The 26038-nt window shown below is 34.1% G+C and overlaps 1 protein-coding gene across 1 annotated transcript; it reads right to left on the reverse strand.

The window, feature by feature from the left end:
* Positions 1–104: 104 nt before the first annotated feature.
* On the reverse strand, positions 105–10023 carry LOC127813443 (ubiquitin-conjugating enzyme E2 variant 1C-like). The gene is made up of 4 exons (XM_052354407.1): positions 9836–10023; positions 3103–3242; positions 925–1050; positions 105–512 (listed from the first exon to the last, which is right to left on the reverse strand). The coding sequence occupies exons 1-4, from the start codon at positions 9867–9869 to the stop codon at positions 372–374; spliced, it is 441 nt and encodes a 146-aa protein (XP_052210367.1). The 5' UTR covers positions 9870–10023; the 3' UTR covers positions 105–371.
* Positions 10024–26038: the final 16015 nt, after the last annotated feature.

Consider the following 26038-nt stretch of genomic DNA (forward strand, 5'->3'; position numbering starts at 1 on the left):
AAGCGTACGAATTCATATTATATACTTCTAGATCAAGGATTTAATTTGTAATCCTGGGGTGGGAGGCAAGTTAAAGAAGAACAGAAACTAAAAGAGCCCAAGAATTAAAGATTGAGCAATGTTTCACACTGCCATTTATAGCTACAACGCAAGGAAGACGAGACAAAGCCCATACACAACGTCAACAATGAATACAACTTCCCACAGGATAGATAGGCCAAGAGAGAGAGCAGCAGCCTCGCTTGTTCACTTCTACTAACACCAATACACAGTTCATATATATATATATATATATGAGCACCAGGTAAATGCAGTTGACAACATTTCCAGACTTCAACTAGGACAGGAGCACTAAGTAGACTTCTTCCTCGCTAGAAATAGGTACCTTCTGGAGGCTGGACAAGCTTTCGGTTGTGGGGTGCTGCCATCTCTTTTCGCAGCTGGGTCAGTATGTGTTCCATTGTGTAGTCTCGTTGCCAATTCGACAACATGCCAAATTTCTTAGCCTCAATCTGCAAACAATCAGAACAAATGCTCACATTATACCCCCCAAAGCAAAAGATAGGTATATAGGAAAATCATACAGTCCCGGGATAAAACTTCAGGGAATAATAAGTATTTCCTGTAACAATTTTGCTCACTTTCTAAAACAGTACGATTGAAATGTTGAATGCATAATTTCATTCCACACGGAAGAGGTTTAGGGTGGGAGGAGTACAGATAGAAACTCGACAAAAGACTTTCAATTAAACAGCACCAAGATCTTCAATCCCCAAAAGATGAGAAATGAAAATATGCCATCCAGCAACATACTTGTATGGGCATATTTGTTGCTCACTAATGCCCAAAGCCAATAGGAGATGCCATGTTACGTGCAAATGAACAGTTAAACAATAAAATATACAAATAAAATCACAAAGTTACCACTCCAGTCTCATGATTCACACAAGTCATGTTGATGCGTGAATGGAAACGAACGCTAGGAGGCTTGTCAGGATAATCTTTGTCACAGAACAGCTTCAATTGATAAATGCGACCTTCATGCACACTCTGAAAGAACATGATTTAATTATGAGTTATATAGAGATATAATAGAGCAAGCAAAATACAGAACCAAACTAGTATAATCTACAAGAAAGATAACATGCCCCAAAGGAACCAATTTTTGCCCCTTCAACCCTACTGTTCAGGAACAACCATAAATGTGCTAAGTAGACACCCACAAACATGACTTTTGGCTACCCTTACTATCCCTGTATATTGTACTGATAATTCAAATAAACAAGGAATTCATTAATTCATTAATCCGCATTTAAATGCCCACTATTCTTCTAATAAGGTTGTACAAAGCATCTGTTCCTACATCAAGTATTGTTTCATTTCACTTTGTCAAATAACTTCTTTTCAAGCACCTGGACTCTGACCATTGACAGAGTAACAAACAACATAAGAAAAATAGTATGTCAAAATAGATATCTAACTTAATATTCTGCCATGTTTTATCCTAAATATATGTCGTTGTAGAAAAATAATAATGTTACTGCAAAATGCTAATGCCTTGGGAATTATGACTTGCCATGACATTACAGAACATGGAACACTTCCCTTTAGTGGCCATAGCGTCCAATGTTTTTTCATGCCTGTCCTCTTAAATATTAGAGTTTTGACTTGAAAATTTTAAGGGAAAATTTGACTGTCATCTTCCAAGAAACCTGTTTTTGTATAATTAATTCGACATGACAACAGACTAGATTGTATTATTTCATCATATATCTAATTGCTAAAACAAAAATAGCTAAAAAATTTAATAATATCTGCAAGTTTACCCTCATTATGAATGTGTGGCATACTACATTCCTGTCCTCTCCAGCCAACCTTTTGTATACAATACACTAATATCTCTATGATCATCAATCTCACGTTAATTATCTGGAAATGATCTCCATATACTAGCAATCTCCAATAAAATCAATCCAAGCAACAAAACCTGATCTTAGATATCAATATTCTGCTGCCTCAACACAATTAGGATCATTCCAAAACTGACATTTTGATAGAACTGGTACCTTATTTGCTTAATGTACAGCCATGTTATTCACAAACAACAAATACCACAATATTCTAAATAAATGGTAATCAGTTCATCTTACAAGTCAAAAAGGATGGGCATAGAGATTCTCCTCCATATCGAGGATAGACAATCCACTCAATGCACCTCCATTTTTCCCACTAGTTATGACTGCATCGCAAGTACCAAAAGATTTATTTGATACCCCTTTCTCCAAAAGAGTAGCAATCATCACCATGTCAAAAATCATGAATGCTTCCTCTAAATTACTACCGTGTTTTCTCCTATTTCCTAAACAATACAGAAAGTCAGAAATTAGCTCAAAGTCTATCTCCTTGTATAAACCAAACTTATAATGTAGCAGTCTCCTTTATGGATGGTATCAGCTGAGTTATATATTTTGTGGACTGCAAAAAAAAGTGTGAATAGTTGAACCCAAAGCATACTCATGATTTTCTCTTATAATGAATTTGTATACTGGATCATCCTATTTAAACATCATAAAGAAATCATATATTTGAAAATCATAACTTGAGGAACTCATGAACAAGCCTTTTCTCCATCATTTTGATAATGTTTTGCTCAATGCACCTCTCTTGAACTAATTCAATTACAAACTTGCCAATGGAACCTGAGAACATGTTTTTTCTCCAACATGTTTGATGATTTTCCCTCAATATATCTCTCTTGACTTTATCCAATAATTAAATCCAAAGAATCAGAAAACGCAAAATCAAGGGTACCAGAAGAAACCAATACTCAGAAAGCACAATGGAACACTTAGTACACTTTATACAATAACCAATCACAGACTAACCTACAGAATCAAACAAAAGATGTTACTGCTGGAAGTAACAAAGGCATGACACATATCATAAAGGAACCCTTGACAAGCATGAAAAAATTGATTTTGATTCTCTAAACCAACAATAATTTATGGAGTGTCAACAAAGAAACAAAACAGAATATACTTCTTTTGGAATTAAAAAGTGGAATAGAAAGAAGATAAGAAAAGGAGCAGAAAGGGTAATTACATTGTGGGGGCCAATTATGGTGCCAGTCCAAGATCGCATATAAACATCATCAACATCATCCATTCCATAGCTAACAGAACCATCTCCAATACCTTTCTCCCCACATTCAAGTTCCTCAAGCAATCTGAAGTTCCTAGGAACTGCATATCAATAACAAATTTTTAAACTCCCCTTGCATACAAAAATAGGAAGGATTGGAATTGCAGAGCAACAAGTACCTAGATTCTCTTTAAAGAAAAATTTGTGCACAGCACTTGACCTTACGTACTGAAAATTGGCACATCTAGATAATTCAGCAAACGTCTCAACTTCCAGCAGAAAACAAACTTGATGAAAACCAATACATCTTCAACATAGACTCAAGCCAAAGGTCAAGGCAGGTATGTGCTAAGTGTAGGATTCATCTAATTTTCATGCTAAAAAATAAATATAATAACTAAATTTTACAATTAAAATATAAATACTTATTTATTTATTTAAGGGAAAATTATGCTTGCAAACCAATTTCAACCATCTAACACGTGGAAAGAGGATTGATGTGGGACAGTAGGGACAATTGCAGAAAGTAAGAAGAAGAAGAAGAAGAAGAAGAAGAAGAAGAAGAAGAAGAAGAAGAAGAAGAGAAGAATCTGAAAGAGAAGAAGGGGAAGCAGTATTATCCAATCATCAAGTCTGAATAAAAGGTTACATTATGTTGCCTATTTATAGGCAATTAAAAGATAATCTATCTAAAAGATAACAACTAATAGAAAATGATTATAATCTCTAAAATCAAATAAAACTCCATGTAATCCGCAAATCAAATAAAATTCAATAAAATTCTATCATCTAACCAACTATAATAAATCAAAAGAGAACAAGATAAAACCTAATCTAAACCTTATTTTAAAATCAAAATCAAAATATCCCTATCAAGGATCTTATGTATAATATATTAGCAAACTCTCTACCTGTATTTACCAGGAGTATGTGCAACTAAAAACATCTGACATGCATCCCTCATGTGTCAAGATGCAACATGGCAAGAGCACCACAATAGACAAATATTTAAAAAAAAAAAAGGTTCTACCTTTTACATCAAGATAATCATTGTTATATTTTATATTTGAAATGAATTTTACATGAAAAGTTTTAATGCATCTTCAGGAAAGATCTATTCAAAAACCAATTAGAAATTCTAGATTTTAGATTCACTTAAACCTAAATGCTAAGAGGAATAGGTATAAATAGGTATATGTGTATGGTTCTTTGATTTCAAACATTTTTTTTACTTGTTTCATGTGCATTTATGCAATGTGCACCTGTGTCCCTTAAATGCCCCAAATATAACAGATTCTAAAAGATTTTAAGAAAACAAAACACATTTGGAAGTCAGCCCAACAAAAGTAAGTTAAGAAGAATAACCAGGAACCCAAGACATAGATACAGGTACAGGTGCAGGTACATTATGTCATAACTCAAAGGTAGTTAGAAGGGTATTATTGTAATAAGGTTGTAGTAGTTAGTAGGAGGTATTTTGTGAGTTGTTAAGAGCACATGGGCGCTATTTTCCAGATTTCATTTACTGTTGAATAGCCTATAAATTGGCCCTAATATGTAGAGAAATGCATGCTTGAATTGAATGAAAGAAACTCTAATTCTCTCTTTAAGATTTCTCTCCAATCTCCCTCACGTTTCTCCTCCCTTTCTCTCAATATCTCTTTCTCTTTCTACTGATTTCCCCCTTCCTACAATTCTGATTTCTCTCCTAATTCCTATCACAATCCTAGCTAACCCTAGGAATGTGACACATTATTACAACAACTTTCACAAAATCAAGAAAAGCCACAAAGGAATTATTATTTGGTGCATATTTTCTTACTGTACAAAGTAGTAAGATATGTGTTTTAACATAATAGTCATTGAAAACTAAGTTTAAGGAAAAAGTCCTTATCTTTATACTATCTACAAACAACCTGAATGTTTTGAAACTTAATGGTTACTGAAACATAAAACATAAAGACGAATTCTTAGGTGCAATTCAACATTATTTCATTTATGTTTTCCCTCCAAGTTTTTCAGCTCTTAAATTTGCTACTTTTTATATGTGAAAAGGATAAACATGTGCGTTATAAAGTGAACGAAGTATGTTCAATTCTAAGAGCATTAAAAAATAATAAGATATGTTTGGACATTTGGGGAACATGTGTTGGAGCCTGGCTAAGTAGTGTTAGTGTTTAACATTAGAAAAACACCATAGAAATACCCATGCTTTCTAGTTCTAGGTGTGCGTGTGCCCAATGAGTGTTTGTGTTTAAAGCACGGCACCTAACAATAAGTCTTTCAAATGAATCAATTTATTATCATTCACACCCACATTTCAAGTCCAAATCTGATCAAGCACCTTCTTAGAAGGATGTCCAAGTCTTTCATATCGACTAGGCTGCATGGAAACTGAAACGGAAAAACATCATTCTTAAAAAAAGTAGAAAATAGGCAGGGGCGAACCTAGGGGGTGGACCTACCCAATCTTTAAAAAAATGGATTTTGTGGCCTAAAAAATAATAATTTTTTTTTCCAAGCCCCCCAGCAGCCCAAGCCCAATCCCAAGTGGAGCCAAGCCCAGCCCCCTTCCCCCCCCCCCCCCCCCCCCCCCCCCCTTCTTGGCTTGAAAGCCTAGGGGTGAAATGGCTTTTGTTCATCTTTAAGCATGCATATGCTATGGTTATTCATTATCTTGCATTCAAGTATGTTGTGTGGCATTATGTTCATGTTAAAATACTGTTTTTAAAGCTGTTATTGAGCTTCATTGCTCATGTTAGCATATTGAAAGTGTAAAGTAGTGAAGTTTGTACTTCTAAGGAGAAGACTAAGCTTGTTGAATGATCATTTGTGCTATATTGATGAAAGCAAAAGAAAAATGATGTCTTTCTTGAAGCTAAGGAATGTTTGGCCATATTTCTTCAAGGAGGTTTGTCTTTTGTGATTGTGAGATGTGAAAAACTGTATGTAATCAAATGCATTTTTGCAAGTAACTTGTGTGAACTCTGTTGAGTTTTATGTTATGGATGTTTTGATGATGACTGCATTTATGCCAAAACTTTAATGTTCTCTTATGTTATATTCTCTTAGGGTTATTAATATGTTTTGTATTCTTATTTAGAATATTGGTTAAAGATAAGTTAAGTCTATCTTGATAAGATATATAGAGGTTGCCTTAGTCAAGGAACCTTGGTAGGATTATCTTTTTAGTATGTCTTATTTATTAATATTTTCATATGTGTTAAAATGATTTTAGCCATATGCTTTATTGATGTATCTTCTTATATGTCTTTCCTTGGGGCTATCCTAAGGATAATGCATGAGCATGTAGCGGCTTTAAGTAGTTTTATAAGGTATTTGTATTGCACATTTTTGGTAATTTTTTTTTATTTTTTGCTTTCTCTTTTTAAGTTAATGAATTATGTTAAATATGCATGTAAAGCTCTTAAACTCCCATTTTTGCCTTTTTGTTTTTCTCTTATTGGTGAAGCTCACGGTTGGAAAATTTTTTTGAAGCCCCTCTAGGTAAAAAATCCTAGATCTGCCCTTGGAAACAAGAACACAGGTGAAACGCATAAATAAATAAAAAATGTAAGGGCCTTTTTGTAAATATAATTTTTTATATAGAAAATTATGAAAAATAATTATTCAATCTAAAAATAAACATAAATTTCATAATGCATTCAAAAAAAATTTGAAAACAAATTCTAGAAAAAATTAAAAATTTCGAATTAGAGATGGAAAAAATTTCAACTCTATTTGGGGATAGAAACGAGTTTCCAAATTGAAAACGTGTTTTTGATATTTTCCTAATATTGTGAAACGACCATGAAAACTTTTTTGTTAGAGTGTTGTCTCGAGTAATCCTGATGATTGGCAATAAGAATGCATCGGAATTTAAAGGGTATAGATAGGCGGTGACTAACTTGTATTTAGAATTAAGTTGGGGGTTAAAACCGGTAATATCCATATCGGTTATAAAGTGCCTAGAAGTTAACGTTCTATCTTCTATAAATAGGACAGTGGTTTAGGCATTTAGGCGTTGTATTATTCTCACGAGAAAGCAAAAGAGGAAAGGTTGTCATATAATAGTTCTCTGTATTGATCGCATTCTAGTAAATCAAAGGAAGGTTGCTCTCAGAGGTTTTGGAGGCTGGATGTAGGGTTGTCCTAAGCGGCAATCTGAACCAGGATAAGACTTTGTGTTCTTCTGTGGTTTGATTTAATTTTTGTCAATTTTTCATTTTGTTTTCTTCATATCTATTTGATCTTTGAATTCGTTTAAGTTGTGAGTGTGTGCGCTTGTGAGGCAGTGAATTCCGACTAAAGAAACTAATTCTAAGTGCTCCCAAGATAACATTTGTAAAATTGTAAAAGCAGGCCAGAAACTTTTCTTGGCGTTTGGGAAATGAAAACATTTCGAAAATGCCGAAACGGCGCCCTCGAGAAGTTTTTGTGCATCATAGCATATCAAAGAGTGGATTTTCACATGGCCTAAGGTTACATGGTTGATTGTCAGTTTTGAAGGCTAACAATTTAAAGTTCATCTCAAAAGAGCAACCAATTGAATGTCCACTTCTTTTGTTACCAAAAAAGTACATAATGGGTTCCATCTCACACTTCTATTCTTTAATAGTACAATTGCTTGCATCATTTTATTCTCAAAAATCAATCCTCACAACACCAAATGGCAACCTCTTAATTTAGCATAATAATTATTGTTTCAAGTAAAGCCCATATCCTCCTCATATTAGAACACAATTAAATTCAACAAAACAAATTCACATCATATTGAATAATATACAATCTGCATATACGCATTAAATCCAAAAAAGAAATCCATTCAATTGTACAAGTACCCAAAATTGGGACTGCTAGGCGGGATAGACTAGGTGTAAGAATTATGTTTGGCATAACATGCCCAATGGTTTCACGCAACCATGGAAACCCCTCTCATTCTTAACAGGATAGAAATTTACAAGAAATAGACCCTGAAGCTTTGGTTTGCAATAGGAAAAAATGAATAAATTTAAACATATACATATATACATATAAAATAAGAAACAAATAGATCCAACCGGACATCTTTGACTACATGAGTGTGAGTTTTATAATAAAAAACTAGTCAATAACTCATGCTAAAAAAGCAGTTACTTTACAAATTTCCCTGTACTCGATCAAGTTGCAGTAGTAGTAGTGGGAAGAGGATTGTAATTGCAAGATTCAGAACTTTGGTCTTTGTCATTAGGAATTCTTGTCATTAGGATTGTATAGGATTAGTAGTGAAATATTTTTTAAAATTCAAACCCATGCCTGGTTCTGAAAGGAAATATCAAGTATCAACAAAAGGAATTTTGTAATTTTCTTAGGATTTAGAGCTTCTTTTTTAATTAAAAACAAAAGATAGAAATGATGAAGAGAAATTTGCATAAAAACAATATCAAGTCACGACACTTGATAGCATCCTCCAACAACAAAATTGCAACTGCAACAAGCAGAACTACTTGGATCCATGCACCAAAGGAGTTTCCTCATAATGCCTGTTTGTCCGTTCTGGATATTCTTCAATGTGTGAAGTGGAGTATTTTGCGTGAACGAATAGAGCTTTTGATGATGTTGAGAGTTCTTTGCATTTTCTTAAGGGAACACTGTCCTTTCCCTCTTTTTGTGAATGAAAGAGGGTGCTCCCTTTTTTTCCCCTCTTTTGCATCTTTTTGGATGAGCACTCTGTATACAGTTCTACAGGTTTTTCATTCTTTCCTTATACAGAGGGGTGCCTTTTGTCATTGGAGTTTGAAGAAGATAGCCAACAGAAAGGGACTGGCTTACAGTTTCTTTGAAAATGAGTCCGCTGATGCAAGCACAAGAGATAACTGAGAATGAGGGCTAATGGCCTTGTTGTTATGTTGGTGGTCCATGGCAAGAGAAATGAGCCTATTGATGTAACTTCTCGAGGAAGACTATGTTGTGCCACAAAGAATCAGATATGTACAGTTATTGATCATCAGGGGCTAGTAGTTTAACACAAAACATAATAAGTACTGAACCAGGTTTTTCTGTCTAACTCTGGTTATCGGGACTTGGCTGAGAGTAGGAGTTACTTCAAATAGAAAAGGGTGTCAAGTCATAATTCATTGAGACACTTGTGATTTCCCTATTTGATTGGTCTTGCAGCAGAGAATGTCAATTGCTGTTGACCCATTTATACAGAACTTCAATGCTTAGTGATCGATTAGGTTTCCTGAGTTGGTTTTCATTCTTTTAGCTCAGGTGCCATGTGCAGTGATATTTCGCCCCTCTCTAGTGTTTCATAGTACAATTAACAATTGAAAAATTTATTGAGAGGAGTCCTGGTTGCAGCAATAACAACTATAGTGCAAAAGAATTTATCCTCTAAGATCCATCTACAAATAGAAGAAACAGAAGCAATAAAATCAAAATTGAAACAAATAAGGCATCATAACAAAGAAATATGAAATAACAATCATAATAGCAGAGATAAATTCACAAGAGAAAAACCCACAAACACATATACCTTTGGTAGGAGAATACCCTAAAACCCATGAATTCACAAAAGAACACAGCGACACGGCAGGAATGAAATCAAAACAACAGGTAAACATGAGAATTTCAATAGAGAGCCCCAATATTACATCGATATAAACAATACGTAGATGGAATGTGTATGTATCCAGTTGGAATTGAATCTCACCAACGACGCTGGATCCTCCTGCGCCGATCGTCATTGATGCCTCTGAAATGAGATTTCTAGTGAAGAGATCAAAGATCGAATCAAACTCCAAAACTTAGATAAATTTCGCAAATAATAGGGAACAAGACGACGGCGCACGCCGACCACGACACCCACCACCCAAAAAGAAATGAGGCTGCGTTTGGAAAAAGAAAACCAACAGATATACATATAGAAGTAAAAGTTCTCCTATTGATTTATTTTTGGCAAATATATAAACATTCGATTTTTTAGTTATTTCAAATATATTTTTAAATTATATAATTTTGAGTTAATTTTATTTTTATTTTAATTATATTCTAAATTATGTGATTTTAAGTTAATTACACCTAATAAAATTAAAAGTGTAATTAAAATAATAAAAAATTTAAGAGTACAATTAATTTAAAATTATGATATTATATTTAAAATAATAAAAAAAATAAGTGAATAAATAAAAATTTATATATAAAGACAGCAGTTAAAATATATACTTTATTATTTTTTCATAAAAAAATTGCATGAATTATGAAAATAAGTTGGAAATTGGCCACGCGATTCCATTTGGGATTAAATCACATTTGTCCCAACTTATTTTACTTAGTTAACGTTTGTTAAAATGAAGATAAGAGAGTATTAAGATAAGTTTGGAATGATTTTCGAATTAAAATATAGAATAGTGAAGATAAAGTTGTGAAGTATTCTAATATTTTAATGAAGCTGTTTGTTAAAATTTTTAAAATACACTAGAGGACACAAATGTCAATTTTTTCTTATCTATAAAGACTAAAATATGTTTATCTTGAGGGGGAAAAGATAAATATATCTTGAAAGATCAAGATAATAGGTCATTAATGATTTTTCAAGAATAGTCAAATAAACTTAACAAACATGTTGAAAATAATAGAAGTCCGAGATACATTTCATATCTTGACTTTTTCACCCTATATCTTAATGAACAAACGTCCCTTAAAAATATAGTGATTAATTTGATCATCAAGTTAAAAATAAAATAAAAAATTTGATATTACCATTCCACGACACCTATTATAATGATTAGCGTAACTTAATTCTAGAAGTATAATTGTTTATTTTTTATTCTTTTCAAACTTAATTCTAGAAGTATAATTGTTTATTTTTTATTCTTTTCAATTATAATGGTTAATTTATCATTTTTTTTCCTATAACGAGCTTCAAATTAGATGATTTGTTTTTGTCATTCGTCATTTAAAATTTATTATTTGGTTATATAATTGTTAAAAATATTTATATTTAAGTTAAAATAAGTCTTTATGTTTATATATCTTAATTATAATTTTCTTACTTTTTTTAATTGAAGAGATTTTAAATGAAGTTAATTAGATACTTATTTATGTTGTTTGCGTTTGTTATAATGAGTAAGATAATGTTATATCAAAATAATATTTGAACGCTTTTCAAATCAATATATGAAATACTGAAGATAAACTTGGGAACTATTCTAAGATTTTTATCAAACTATTTGTTATTGTTTTTAGAATGCATTGGAGGATACATGTGCTATTTTTTCTTATCTGTAAGAACTAAGATAAATTTATCTGGATGTAAGGATTAAGATAAATTTATTTGCATAGGAGAAGAGATAAATTTATCTGAAAAAACTTAGATAAGAAGTCACATGACTTTTTTTTTTATAATTCTCAAATAAATTTAATAAATATAATAAAAAATATTTTTATCTTAAATACTTTCCATATATTACTTTTTTTGATCTATATATTCACTATCAAATACTACCTTATTAAATAACTTACCTACGCTATGCGCGGTTTGAAATTATCTTTTATAGACAGAAAATTTTATATTTTCTTACATTTTTTGTTGAATTTCTTAAGATTAAATTTGAACAATAAGGTGCTCTTGAAGAAGAACGGATTGTTTAGGGGAAAATTACAAAAACATATTATAAAAAAGAAAAAAAAAATCTGATCTTCTTTGTTATGATATACGAGTTTTTAAAAATTAAGCACAATAGTATCATTTTCGTTTCTTTCTATTAAATTTAAAAAACTATATATATATATATATATATAATTTACTAAAAAATTCAAAAATTTAATACTAAAACATAAAGAATAGAATATAAATAGAACTCCAACCATCGTGTCACTACTTGTTACCTTTAAGTTCACAACTATCTCTGTCTCGGCTCAAAGTCTTGCTATCTTCTACTACTATCAAACCCTCTTCCCACCGCCACCATTACTATCCCATTTTTCATTCGCGTCCACTTCCACCTTAGCCCTTTGCCATTGGATCTACCATTACTAGCATCTCTGCCTTCATATCTGCCATCGTTCATATGTCGCATTTATTTTTATCACTTTAAAACTTTATTTCTCACTATATTCGATGTTGTTCCACCACCACTATATATCTACCATAGCTAAAAATCTAGTTCTATCATCACAACAAGTAAATTTTCTAACTCCCTTATCTGAAATCCTTTATCTCGTTGAGAATATTAGCGATAAGGTATGTCATTGTTAGATTGAACTGGCCGCAATGACTTGTATATTTTTAAAATTTTTTATTAATCTATAATAAAAATCATAAAGTAAGAACCAAAAAACCAAAATAAAAAAAAACCATAACATGACATTTTCAAATTTGCATTATTGGAGAGCGAAAACTAATTTTAAGAAGTTCAAAAGTTTTTAGAGTTTATTTGAGATATAATTTTGATGTTCAACTAGCTATTTAAAAGATTTTTAAAGTTTAAAGCGTAATTTTCTACTTTACTAATAAATAAATTAGATTTGAATAATACATACATGTAGTAAAAGAAAAACTATTTTAATAAGAATAAAGCACAATAAAATCTTATTAATTAGGATTAGCCAATGGGCTCTTTGGATTAAGACCTCTTCCTTCCTTATTTCTACCTGGACAACTTATCTTTATTCTCATCCATCCCATCTTTATTCTCATCATGTATTTATACAAAAGTTTAAACCTATTAATTTATATACAAAATTTATCTTTATTTACTCCTAAAATTTGAAAAATTAATATAATGCAAAAATAACTCATTGAGAGATTTTTTTTGAATATTTAAAAATAAAAAAAACATTTATGAATAAAGCATCATTTATGAGGTATAATAGGCTCAAATTTAAAATTAGAAAGGAGCAAGCAAAAGAATTAAAAAAAAAAAATGTTTTAGATTATATCTAAGTTGTTTTCAAAATTGAACCAAATACATCGGTCTAACCGATTCGATTCTGGACCATTCATTTGGTAGCTTGATTTAGTAATTAAAAAATAATGTTTTAGACAATATAAACATTATACTTAAAACAAAAATGTTATATTTATAAATAAATTTGACAAATAATTCTCGACCTGATACTTAAAATTCATAATACTTCAATCCCATTCTAAAAATAATTCATAATAATTCTATTATGAGCTATAAGTAGAAGTATATTATAAATTCTTATTAATTTTAAGTAACTATTACGAATTTTAAGCTAATAGCAGAATGTGTATATATAATAATATATGAAAATACGATATGAAGTTAATTTTTTTTATTTTTATATAATAATTTTAATTAATATATATTTATTTATTTAATAAAAATAAAAAATGCCCGTTCCCAATTCAACCCTATTCTGACCAATAAATCCTAAACCACCTCCTTTTCTGATTTGATGTTTGATTCAATTTTAAGCATATTAGGATTCCACATTGTTTTGATTGAGGGGTCCCATATGATAGATCAGTGGTGATTAAATTCTATTTTAGTCAACAATTATCTAGAAGTGAGAGACCTATGGGTTCTCCTTTCCCAGTGGATGTTGATTCATGCCCCAAGCTAATATTCTCCAAACTTTTTATTGGTTTGTTTAATATTTAGCAAAAAAAAAAAATAATTAAAACAAGATTATAAGCAATTAGAAGATACAGACATAATTTTTTTTTTTTTTTTTGTCTCACTTATCTTCCTGTAATTTGATATAGAAAGTCTACTTTCAATTTCTGTCAAAATGTAAAAATCTCAAATGTTCTTTGGCATCTAATTTAAGAGTTCTGTTAGCCCTTAAAGCTAGGAGAATCGAATTTGAATTACAATTTACTTCTTCTTTTGGGGAAATTCTATTTGCAATAATATTTCTTTTACTTTCCGTAATTTATTTTTAATATTCTTAAAATATATTGAGATGAAAATTCATATTTATCCTTCATTTAAATATTTAACCCTCAACCACCTATCATTACTCTTTAAACACGTGCATTTACTTTTTCGACCACTATCACCACAATCACTTTATTCACCCACAATTGGATATCGTACGACCACTATTATTCAACACCGAGCATTACGCAACCACTATTATTTAACACCAAACATTACTTAGTCCGATTTTTCTCGCCATAACCAATTACCAGTTACTATTAGCGTTGATGATTATTATCCGCAAATATTTACTCAGAATTTGACAAAGAAGATAACGAGTATTCCTGTTTCGGTAAGAAAAAACACAATTTACAATATCTATCACTAATTCAATCACATAATTTAGATAAGATGAATTAAAAAAATTAAATTAATTAAAAAAATAAAATATACAGTGCCTTGAAACCTCGAACCCCGAGGTTCGGGGGCTAAGGGATGCCCCAAACCCCGAGGTTTGGGCGATTTGGGGTTCCCAAACCCTGGGGTTAGGGGAATCCCTAACCGCCTGAACCTCAGCGTTCTGGGTGTTTGGGAAACCCTGAACCTCAGGGTTCGGTAAGCACCCTGAATCCATGTATTCTGGAAAAATCAATTCTCTCGAACCCATGAGTTCGGGAAAAACAATTTTTTCCGAATTCATGAATTCGGAAGAATTGCATTCTCCCGCAATTCTCTCATACTTCGAGAGAATTGATACTATTATATATATAATATATACTATTATATATATATATATATTATAATTATATATATAATTATTTTGTATATAAATTATTCCGAATCATCGTGCCCTGAATCTTTGGATTAATATTATATTTATTTTTCTTGAATTAATATTGCTTTAATTTTAATTTTTTTTGAGTTAATTTTAATTTTTGATACCAATAACTCAACCTAATCTGATCCAAATTTTATTATGCGAAATTAGGTAAGTTAGGGGAACCCCTTACCCCATGAAGGGTGAGATTCGAGGAACCCTATACCCACCGAATCTCGTTGTTCGGGGGGTTAGGGGATCCTGAACCGCGGGGTTCCGGGAACCTTTTACCCCCCGAACATTGCTGTTCTAGGGGTGAGGGCTTCCCCTCACCCCGCGGTTCTGGAACCCCTAACTGTAGGGGCATTTTCTACGATTCCGGGAAACTCCAACAAAGAGGGTGAGCGAGGCAAGCGAAGTGGGCGACGACGAGAGGTCGACGGTGGTCTATGAAAGTGGTCTGAAGAAGAAGAAGACGAAGAATAATAGGGTTTGATGCACGAAGAAGGAGAACAGGAAGAAGACCAGAGTTTGATGAGAAGAACAACAACTTGGATGCGCGTGGGGTGTGTTTTTTGAGGGATGGTTGTTTGGAGGGTATATTTGGTATATAAATAGTTGGACAAAGTAATAAATGTGGTTGTGAATAGTAAAATTTAATATTTTACCTGTAGTGGTTGCGAAGAGAAAAACTTATGGTTGCAAATAGAATTTCCCCTTATTTTAATAATTTGCTCGTTGATTCATCATGATTGCTGCTTTGATCTCGATAGTGTTAATACATCATTAGACAGTTAGCTAGAAACAAACTTATTACGCCTATAAATTAGATCACTATTTGGTAGTCGTATCCTCGCAACATTTTCTAAATAGCCTCCATTGTTGATTAACATTAATTCATACTTTGACTAATTTTTTTTTCCCCAACTAACAAACAAATGTTTTGGCTCTGCTCAGTTTGGCCACGATTTTGCTTGAAGATGCTAATCATTTCTTGGCTTTTTCTCATACTAACTGTTGTTTTTCTGTAATGTAATATAGGCAGTGTTTATATTGGGATAGATGTAATTGGTTGTTTTTTCTCCTACTAACTTTTGTTTTTCTGTAATGTAATATGGGCAGTGTTTATATTGGGATCGATGTAATTGGCTAGTTAATTTCTTCTTGAATATATTTACCCCCCCCCCCCCCAAAAAAAAAACAAAGAAGATCAATTACTTGAGAAATCAGTTTGTTTCAGAGGATCTCAGGCTTCTATGATGTAGTTTAGTGAAAAATACACATACTGAAGAGTTGATATATGCTAATTAAAATTGTTACGAAATTGAATTGAATACAAATTGGTATCTGTTACGGGTATTTCCCGCTCTATTTCTTATGGGCTGGGCTCGACCCAATATGCCGGCCCAATCGCATAAAGCCCAATAAACCCTAAACTGAGTTCATCGAAGCAAGCTAACACATCGCTGGAGCCTGAGCTCAGATCCTAGGATCAAATGGGCTTTATACGAGTGATCTCCCAACTACACTTCGAGCGAGCTTTCAACGACTCTTACAGTTCGCCGACCTAACTGATCAACTCGCATAACGAGAAGGTCACATGCTAGAGAATATTAGTGGGTTAGGGGTCGTCCCAGCTGGGCCATTCAAGCCCAACCTGGTCCCGTCCTCTCGACCCATTTGATCGAGCCATGTCGATCCCATCTTGGCCCCTTGCAACAACATCATTACAGCTATTTCTGGATTTTCGCGTGCCCACCTTAGATCCCATCCTCATTAATGACGGATCTCATCCACATTAATGAGGGTCTCGTCGGCACCTTGCCACTACATGGGCGCCTCAGTCGGCTCCGGATATTCTATCCTATCACCTGCAGACGTACATCACATGCAGGAAGATATCTCATTCTCCTATATATCAGCCAGCTCTTCCCAGAGCCATGGTATGCTTTTCCCTACCAACTTGCTGATACTCTATATGTAACGCCTCGTAAATGGCAAATTAATTTAATTTTGAGGTTATTTGATTTAAAAGAAATATTAAAATAATTTGTTGCAATTAAATAAAATTAAATTAGGTGATTTTAAGGAAATAAGAAATTAAGGTAATTGATTAATTATCTTAGGAATTTCTGGAATAAGAAAAAATTTGAAATAAATTAAATTGTGTGATTTTTAGAAGTTTCGGGCATTATTGTAATTAATATAGGGGGTGAGAGTGTGATTTATGGCTGGCGCGAGTTGCGGAAAAGGGAAAAAGTCACCTTAAATATAACTTAAAACATATATAGTTGAAGAGGCGTGCGGGCGCGGGCGGTTCGCACGCGAGGCGGCCAGGCAGCGGGCGAGGGATCGAAACCGGGGGCAGCCGCGCACGAGGGAGGATTTTTGGCTGATTTTAATCAGCTATAAACGTCAAAATGACGTCGTTTTGATTGAGGCGGTGGCCTCTCCAGTAGCTGGCTGCGCGCTGCCACCTGGCGCCCCTCCCTCCACTCGTTTTTGGCCGAATTTTAAGCCCAATTTCAGGTGTGTTTTGTGCAATTGAACAGTAAACTAAATTACAGAAAAGAAGCAGCAGCTCGCGGGAGGAATTTTGAGAAATTTGGGCTTCAAAAATTCGGATTAAATCCCGTTTAATTCCAGATTTAGTTATCCAGGTATGTAGCCAAGCTAGTAATTAATATTCTGTGTGGTCAAAATTTTGTTTAGAGCGCAATATTACTTATTTTGATAATAATTGGGATATTGCAGTTTGTATAACTTTGACCGCGTTTGGTCAAATCGAGCCTAAGGCTATCTTCGAAAAGGCAAGTTCTTTATACCCTCATTGTCGATTCTTTCGATGTCAATTTATTTGACATCCCTTCGTTGGTTTCGGCTGTTAATAAATTATGGAATTTAAAACGGTTTGTTTTAAAATTTAATTTATTAAACTGGTGTCGAGAGTTTTATTCGTTGGTTGCCTACGGGGGTTTGTGCCACCCCCAAGCCTATGGGAATGGTGCCGTACTCACCTGGGGCTAGGTTCTTAGCTGTCGGGTATTATTATTGGATTTTTGGTTATTTATTGGCTAGAGCGGTTGTGCAGTGGGGGCAAGGATTAGCTGTTCAGTGACGGTGTGACTGTCGTGCGGTCTATCTTAGGCCGTCAGATGGTCTCTCTTAGTCACGGACCGCTGATCGGTGTCAGGCACTGTTGACTAGCTCTGCTATTATATGATTATAGCATGCCTGGTTATGTTTTATTCTTGTTGCATGGTTTGGTATGCACATGGGTACGGGCTGCATGTTGGGTTTATCATGATTTGGTTATGCTTGGTCACGGACATTCTAGTTTGGTTATGCTGCATCCAACACAGGCATATGCATCGCGTGTGATTTACTATATGGGCGGAGCATGGCCTAATGCCTGGATGTATGGGCGTCTCGTATCACGTTGATGCTCATTACGCCATTGCATTTTATGTGCATTACATGGTTACTGGTAGTATTTAGTTCTCAGATGGGAGTACCGTTTCGAGGAAGCCTATGGTTCGGCTGTCGGGAGTACTGACAGAGATATGGGTGACGGGAGTACCGACCCGGGACAGTGCGCACAGGTTTGTTGGAGATTTATGTTGACTTTCAGGGCAACGGCAGGTTGGTATAGGACTTGGGTGCCAGGTGTTTTATGTGGGCCCCAAGGACCAGTATGTGTTTTATTATGGTGCGTTGTTGCGTCACATGCTTGTGTGTACATGTGGGTTTATATTTGGGGTGATCTCCTCTTCTGTTTCATTTATAGCCTTCCTTTCCTCATAAACTTACTGAGTCTTGCGACTCACCTTGCTTTCCATCGTTCCAGGTAAGGGTAAAGTAAAAGTCGAGGGCGAGAACCGCGCCACCTAGCAGCCAGCCGTGTCGGTAAGATGTACAGTTAGCTGCCCCCGTCTTCTCTGATGTTTTGTTAGGAGTTCTGACTCTCATTTTTTACTGTGCCCGGTTGTTCCCTGTATCTTTTATTTGTTGGCACAGGTGTCTATATATTTTTATATACTCCTTGACTGCTGTTCCAGCAGGGTACTTGTGGGCGTGCATGTATATTGTTTTGCTTCCGCTGTTGTATTTTTCGTATGTATGCATGCTAGGGTATTTTTGGTCTTATGTTTATTTCTCTTTCTCTTATGTAAGCGCTTTCGTTCTGATAAACCGGGTGGTTGGGATATCCGGGCGGGGGTGCTTACATTATATTTCCTTACTTTCTTACTTACTTAAGCATAAGAGTATTTTGCAGGGGCCGACGAGTCAACAAACCAAACTAGATAATACCTTCCTCCCTCTCGGATCCAGTACACCAGTGTGGGCTAATGAATCATGGTCGACCAATTCCGAACGTCGACAGTATCAGAGTCATTGGATCAAACCATCAATATTTGGCAGATCTCAGCCGTTGATCTACATCATCATCATCATTTTCTTCTTCTATTTCTTCTTCAGTTTGGGTTTTCAAGCAGCAACCATCGCCGCCATCAGCATTGGCTGCCGCCTCTGCCAAAGCTTTTGCCACCATTACCCTCGCCCACTGCCATTGTCCAACCGCTTCTTTCTTCGTCATCAATGATTGTCGGTCACCCTTCTTCAATCGCCGCTCATCACCTTCAGCAAATAAGTCTTCACTGTTCTTCTCCTTTCTCCTCTGCCTCGGCCAGCCACTGCCTCGTTGTTGATCGCCCTTTCACCAGTCTTTTCCCTGGCCGACATCAACTTTGTCGCGACCCATCCCTTCCTTCTTCGTTGCTTCTACCATTGAAGAAGCTTCAAGGTTCAAGACCCAAATCCTTTCTAGATCTGGTTCAACCCACTAATCCGACCCATCAAGTCCTCGACCCGCCCTAGATTCGCCATCTAGTTCCATATTTGATTTTTACCCAGATTTGGTTCAAATTTGGTATTTTTTGATTCCTTTTCAGTTGGATTTATTATTTAAATTATCTAATATTATTTGGGGATATTTAATGACTTTGTTGAAGTATGATATTCCTCTATTGGATCGGAATATCAGTTAAGATGCGTGCAATTTTACAATAAATGGATTTAGACGATGCACTTTTGGGTATTGAAAAAATGCCACAATCATGGAGTATTGAAGAAAAATAACATAAGGATTGTAAAGCCTTGTCTCAAATACATCTGCATTTATCAAATCAAATTTTGCAAGATATTTTAAAAAAAAAAAATCGATGTCGCTTTATGGTTGAAACTGAAACAACTATGTATGACGAAGAGTTTAACAAGTAAGTTGCATCTAAAACAAAAATTATATTCTCATCAAATGACTGAAGGTATGTCTATTGAGAGTCATTTAACAGTTTTTAAAGAAATTGTTTTTGATTAATCCATGGAGGTTAAGTATGATGATGAGGATTTGTCTTTAAGTTTGTTATGTTCTATATCAGCCTCATATTCAACTTTTAGAGACACTATACTCTATAGTCGAGATATTCTCACCCTAGATGAAGTTTATGATACTTTATTCTTGAAAGAAAAAAATTATAAGTAGTTATTAGGGACTTCTGAGAATTAGGGGAAGGGTTTGTTGATTAGAGGAATAATACATAATAGAAATTCTAGTGGTAGAGGGAAAAGTAGATTCAAGTTCAGAAACAAAGAAAAAAATTATAACAACTGTAAAAAGAAAGGACACATAAATAAGAAGTGTTATAAGTTGCAGAACAAACTTAAGAAATAAGAAACTGATCAAAAAGGAAAACAACCAAAAACTTCAGGAGAAACCAATGTTATTGAAAATTAGATCCTATGGTAGGGAACTTATGGTGGTTACTAATGAGATTACTAAATCTAGTGAAGATTGGATCCTTGACACAACATGCACGTTTCATATGTCTCCTAATAAGGATTGATTTTTGACATATAAAACTCTGAATTCTAGTGATATGTTGGTGGACAATAATTCTTCGTGTAAAATTGCTGGCATTAGAACTGCTAGAATTAAGATATTCGATAGTATTGTTCAAACTTTAATAGATGTCAGATATGTTTTCGATCTTAAAAGAAATTTTATTTCATTGAGTACTTTTGATTTGAATAGGTATAAATTCATTAATGAAGGTGGAGTTATTATGATTAGTAAAGATGCTTTTGTTGTGATGAAAGACACGAAATAGTACGGTCGATTATATATTTTACAGGGTTCTACCGTTACAGGTGATGCTTCTATTTCTACTTCTTATTTATTTGATATCAATCTCGCTCAGTTATGGCATATGTGTCTTGGACATATGAGTGAAATAGGTATGACTGAATTGAGCACAATAGGGCTTCTTAAAGGATAGAGTACTGAAAAATTGGAGTTTTGTGAGCACTACGTTTTCTGTAAGGAAAAATGAGTTAAATTTACTAAAGACATTTATAATACGAAAGGTATATTGGACTATGTCCATTATGATCTCTGGGGTCTGACCAGAGTACCCTCTACAGGTGGTGCCGGATACATGTTGACTTTCATCGATGATTTTTCCTAGAAAGACTGGGTATTCTTCTTGAAACAGAAGACTAAAGTTTTTGCTACTTTCAAGTAATGGAAGACCATGATTGAGAAACAAATCGACAGACAGCTCAAACGTCTTTACACAGATAATGATTTAGAATTTTATTCACGTGAATTTAATGATTTCTGTAGAAAAGAAGGAATTCTAAGGCATTTAACATTTTCAAGTACACCATAGCAAAATGGTGTAGCTGAGTGGATGAACAGAACCTTGATGGAAAAGGTACGGTGCATGCTGTCCATTGCTTGTTTATCTAAGTCTTTTTGAGCCAAGGCTACTTATATGACATATTTTATAGTTAATCGATCTTCGTCATTTGTTATTGATAAGAAAACTCCAGAAGAATTATGGTCAGGTACTCCTGTAAATTATTTTAATTTGAAAATTTTTGGATGCCCTGCATTTGTTCATGTTGATAATGAGAAATTAGAACCAAGATCTAAAGTTGTGATTAACAGAGATGTTTTTTTTGATGAAATTGCTATGTTTCGTGGTTTATCTGCAAAAAGAAACTAACCCTACAAGTCACTAGAGTTCTGATATTCAGGTGGAGCTTGAAATTGACTATAGTCAGACATCTAAGACTTTGTCGTCATCTCATATTAAGTCAAGCCCCAAGTCAAGTCCATAAGCAAGTGCCAGTCTATCAGATTATTGTATTGTTAAGGATAGATCTAGAAGAAATATCAAACCTCTTCAAAGATATGTTGAAGCTGATTTCGTTGCATATGCTTTGAATGTGGTTGATTTTATTGACTGTAGTGAAGAATCTTCCACTTATTCTGAAGCACTTAGTTGTGTTGAATTTGGGAGATGGATTACTGCAATGCATGAAGAGATGAAATCCTTACACAAAAATGCTACTTGAAAATTGATGAAACTACTTGAGAATAAGAAAATAGTTAAGTGCAAATGGATATTCAAGAGGAAAGAAGGTACACCAGGAGTTGAAAAAGTGAGGTACAAAGCCAGACGTGTAGCGAAAGGATACAGTCAAGTTCCAGGTGTGAACTTCATAGACATATTTTTCAAAGTTGCGAAACACAGTTCCATCCAAGCATTATTTGGTATTGTGGCTATTCAAGATCTTAAATTAAAATAGTTGGATATTAAGACAATGTTCTTACATGGAGAACTTGATGAGGATACATATATACAACAACTAGAGGGTTTTGAAGTTTTAGGCAAAGAAGACTATGTGTACTTATTGAAAAAGTCTTTATATGGCCTGAAATAGTCTCTTTGGCAATGGTATAAAAGGTTTGAATGCTTTATGATTAAGCACAATTTTAATAGATGTAATTATAACAGTTGTGTCTATTTTAAAAGGAACAAGAATGGGTTCTTTATATATCTACTTCTATGTGTTGATGATGTGCTAGTAGCATTGAAAGATAAGGACGAGATAAAGAGATTAAAATTTTAGCTCAACAAAGAATTTGAGATGAAAGATTTGGGCACAACGAAAAAAATACTTGGAATGTAAATTTCAAGAGACAGAAAATCAAGTAAATTGTATTTAAGTCAAAAGGGATATGTTAAGAAAGTGTAATACCTCGAGAGCCCAAGGTCAGGTGTAAAAAGGAACTCTAGAGAAACTTGTATATATATTGAGGATAGTAAAAAAGGAAACAACACCAGCTGGATACCTTTTGGACTGAATGTGGATAAAGAACTCCCAGGTTAAGCGTGCTTGAGCTAGGGTAGCTCAAGGATGGGTGATCTCTTGAAAGTTTGCGCAATCCCATCAGGGAAATTTAATCTGGTCCTTCTTATCGCTCGATGCGGGATGTTACAAGTGGTATTAGAGCTGACTTTTGGGGAAGGTGGTCTGATGAGGGTGGGAAGTGGCGCTGGGGCGCGAGGGCCTGAACAAAGAGCGGCTCCTGGCAGGCTTCTAGGATGACAACCCCTAAAGGGGAAAAGATCTAGAACCAGTTGTAAGGTCACATGACGAAGACGTCATGTGCTCAAGGGGGGAAATGTAATACCCCGAGAGTCAAATGTCAGGTCTAATAAAGGACTCTAGAGAAGTTAATATATATTGATGATAATAAGGAAGAAAATAACATCAGTTGGATATCTTTTGGGCTAAATATGGATAAAGAACTCCCGAGTTAAGTGTACTTGAGCTAGGGTAGCTCAAGCATAGGTGACCCTTGGGAAGTTTGTGTAAGCCCATTAGGGTAAGTTGATCTGGTCCTTACTATCGCTCGATGCAAGATGTTACAGAAAGTCTTGACTAATTCAATATGTAGAAGGCTAAACTTATGAGTACTCCGTTGGCTGCAAATTTTAAGCTTTCATCGAGCTTATCTTCTCAGTCAGATGATGAAATTGACAAGATGTTGAGAATTCCATACTCTAGTACAATGGGTTGTCTTATGTATGCTATGGTTTTATGCATGCCATGATTTGACTCATGTAGTGAGCGTGGTTAGTAGATACATGGCTAACCCTGATAAAGAACATTAGAAGACAGTCCAATGGATTCTTTGATATTTGCGTGGTACCATTAATGTTTGTTTACAATTCGAAAATACTAGAGATGGAGTTATTGGTTTTGTTGATTCTAATTTTATAGGTGATCTTGACAAGAGAAAATCGCTTACTGGGTATGTGTTCACCATTGGTGGTTGTGCTATTAGTTGGAAGGTTACCTTACAGTCCACCATTACCCTGTCTACTACAAAAGCAAAATATATGTCAATTATTGAGACTATTAAAGAAGTTATTTGGCTAAAAAGGTTGATGGGTGAAATTAGTGAAGATCTTATGACAATATAGTCTATTGTGATAGTCAAAGTGTTATTTTTCTCACAAAAAATCAGATGTTTCATGAGAAAACGAAGCACATTGATGTGCAATATCATTTTATTTGGGATATTATTGCTCGTGGTGAAATTACTGTAAGAAAAATCAGCACTCATGACAATCCTACAAATATGTTGACCAAATCCCTTCCTATTGCAAAGTTCGAGTATTGTGTGGAATTCTGGATAATTCCATTTGTGGATTTAGAGTCAAGATGGAGATTTGTGATAACTATGACTCAAAATCCTTGTTTATCTGTGATTGAGTTTCTTAATTTGATTGTGACTATAACTTCGAATTTGACTGTGATTATAATGTTATCAAATTCGATTTTATGTGAGATTTATCTTATCTGGAGGAATATACTCATGGATTATCTTTTGATCAGGATATAATTTTATGTGTTCATCCATAGATGATTTTAGGTCTATAAATACGTGCCCAACTCACATGAAACAAACATAGAGTATGTGTGTCAATATCACTTTTATATTACTAATATTTAGTTAGTGATATTTTATTTTTTTTGCCAGTATTTTTTCTTGATCTGAATTTTTCTCATTAAATTTTGTGTTCGTATATGGTTTATTGGTTTGTATTCTATCCAATTTCGTAACAAAAATATATATATATATATATATATATACAATTTGCTGAAGATTAATTTGAATTTTCTAGATGTATGTGTCTTGGTTTATGCGTGTGCAAGTTCAATGTTAGTTTATTAATTATGGCTCATGTATGTTATTTTGATTTATGTCATTAGTGTGGTTCATAAATGGATTCAATTCATGTACTTAGATTTTAATGGTTATGTTTGCACCTATAAATATCTCATTGTTTTTAAGTTGATGAATCAAGGAAAATTCTACAATTCTTCCTCCTAAGCACTCATCTCTCTTAAAAAGTCCCTTTCTCTTAAATATCCCTCTCCTTTCTAACAAAGTGGTATCAGAGTAAGGTTCATTTTGAGAGATGACAAACAATGTTGGAGTATATTCATTTCAATTTCCTCACCTCACAAAAGAAAATTATGAAATGTGGCGTCGTTGTATAAAAGCCATGCTTGGCTCACAAGATGTATATGGGAGATTGTAGAGACAAGTTATGTGAAACCTCAAAATGAAGTTGCCTTGTCTCAAAATGAAAAGAATGCTTAGGTGAGAGCAAGGAAGAAGGATTAACAAGCTCTTACTCTCATCTATTAATGTTTGGATGATTCAATATTTGAGAAGGTGGCCGATGCAACCTCTACAAAGGAAGTATGGGAGATTTTGCAAAGTTCCTTTCAAGGAGTTGACAAAGTGAAAAATGTGTGACTCTAATCATTGCGAGGTGATTTTGAAGCTTTGTGCATGAAGGAATGCGAGTTAATTTCGAATTATTGTTTGGGGTAAAGGCCATTGTAAATCAAATAAAGAGGTATGGAGATAAAATTGATGATATTCGTGAGGTGGAAAAGATTCTTTGTTCCTTGACTCCAAAGTTTGATTATATGGTTTGTGTCATTAAGGAGTCCAAAGATCTAGACTCCATGACACTTGAACAATTAGAAGGCTCTTTATAAGCTTATGAAAACAAGATCAGAAGGAGGCATAATAAACCATTGGAGTAACCTTTTAAAGTGAAGGTTTCTTTAAAAGATGATAACGGAGAAAATAACCAAAGGAGACAAGGACAAGGACATGGTTGAGGAGGAAGAGGTAGAGATGATCATAACAACTTCAACAATTGTGAAAGGAGCAATTAACCATATATTAGGTCAAGGAAGAGAAAGAGGTAACAATCCTTGGCCAAATGAGATGAGGCATGATAGGTCTAACGTTGAGTGTTACCACTGT

The sequence above is a fragment of the Diospyros lotus genome, chromosome 1 (assembly GCF_014633365.1).
Source record: "Diospyros lotus cultivar Yz01 chromosome 1, ASM1463336v1, whole genome shotgun sequence".
In the NCBI taxonomy this organism is placed as follows: Eukaryota; Viridiplantae; Streptophyta; class Magnoliopsida; order Ericales; family Ebenaceae; genus Diospyros; species Diospyros lotus.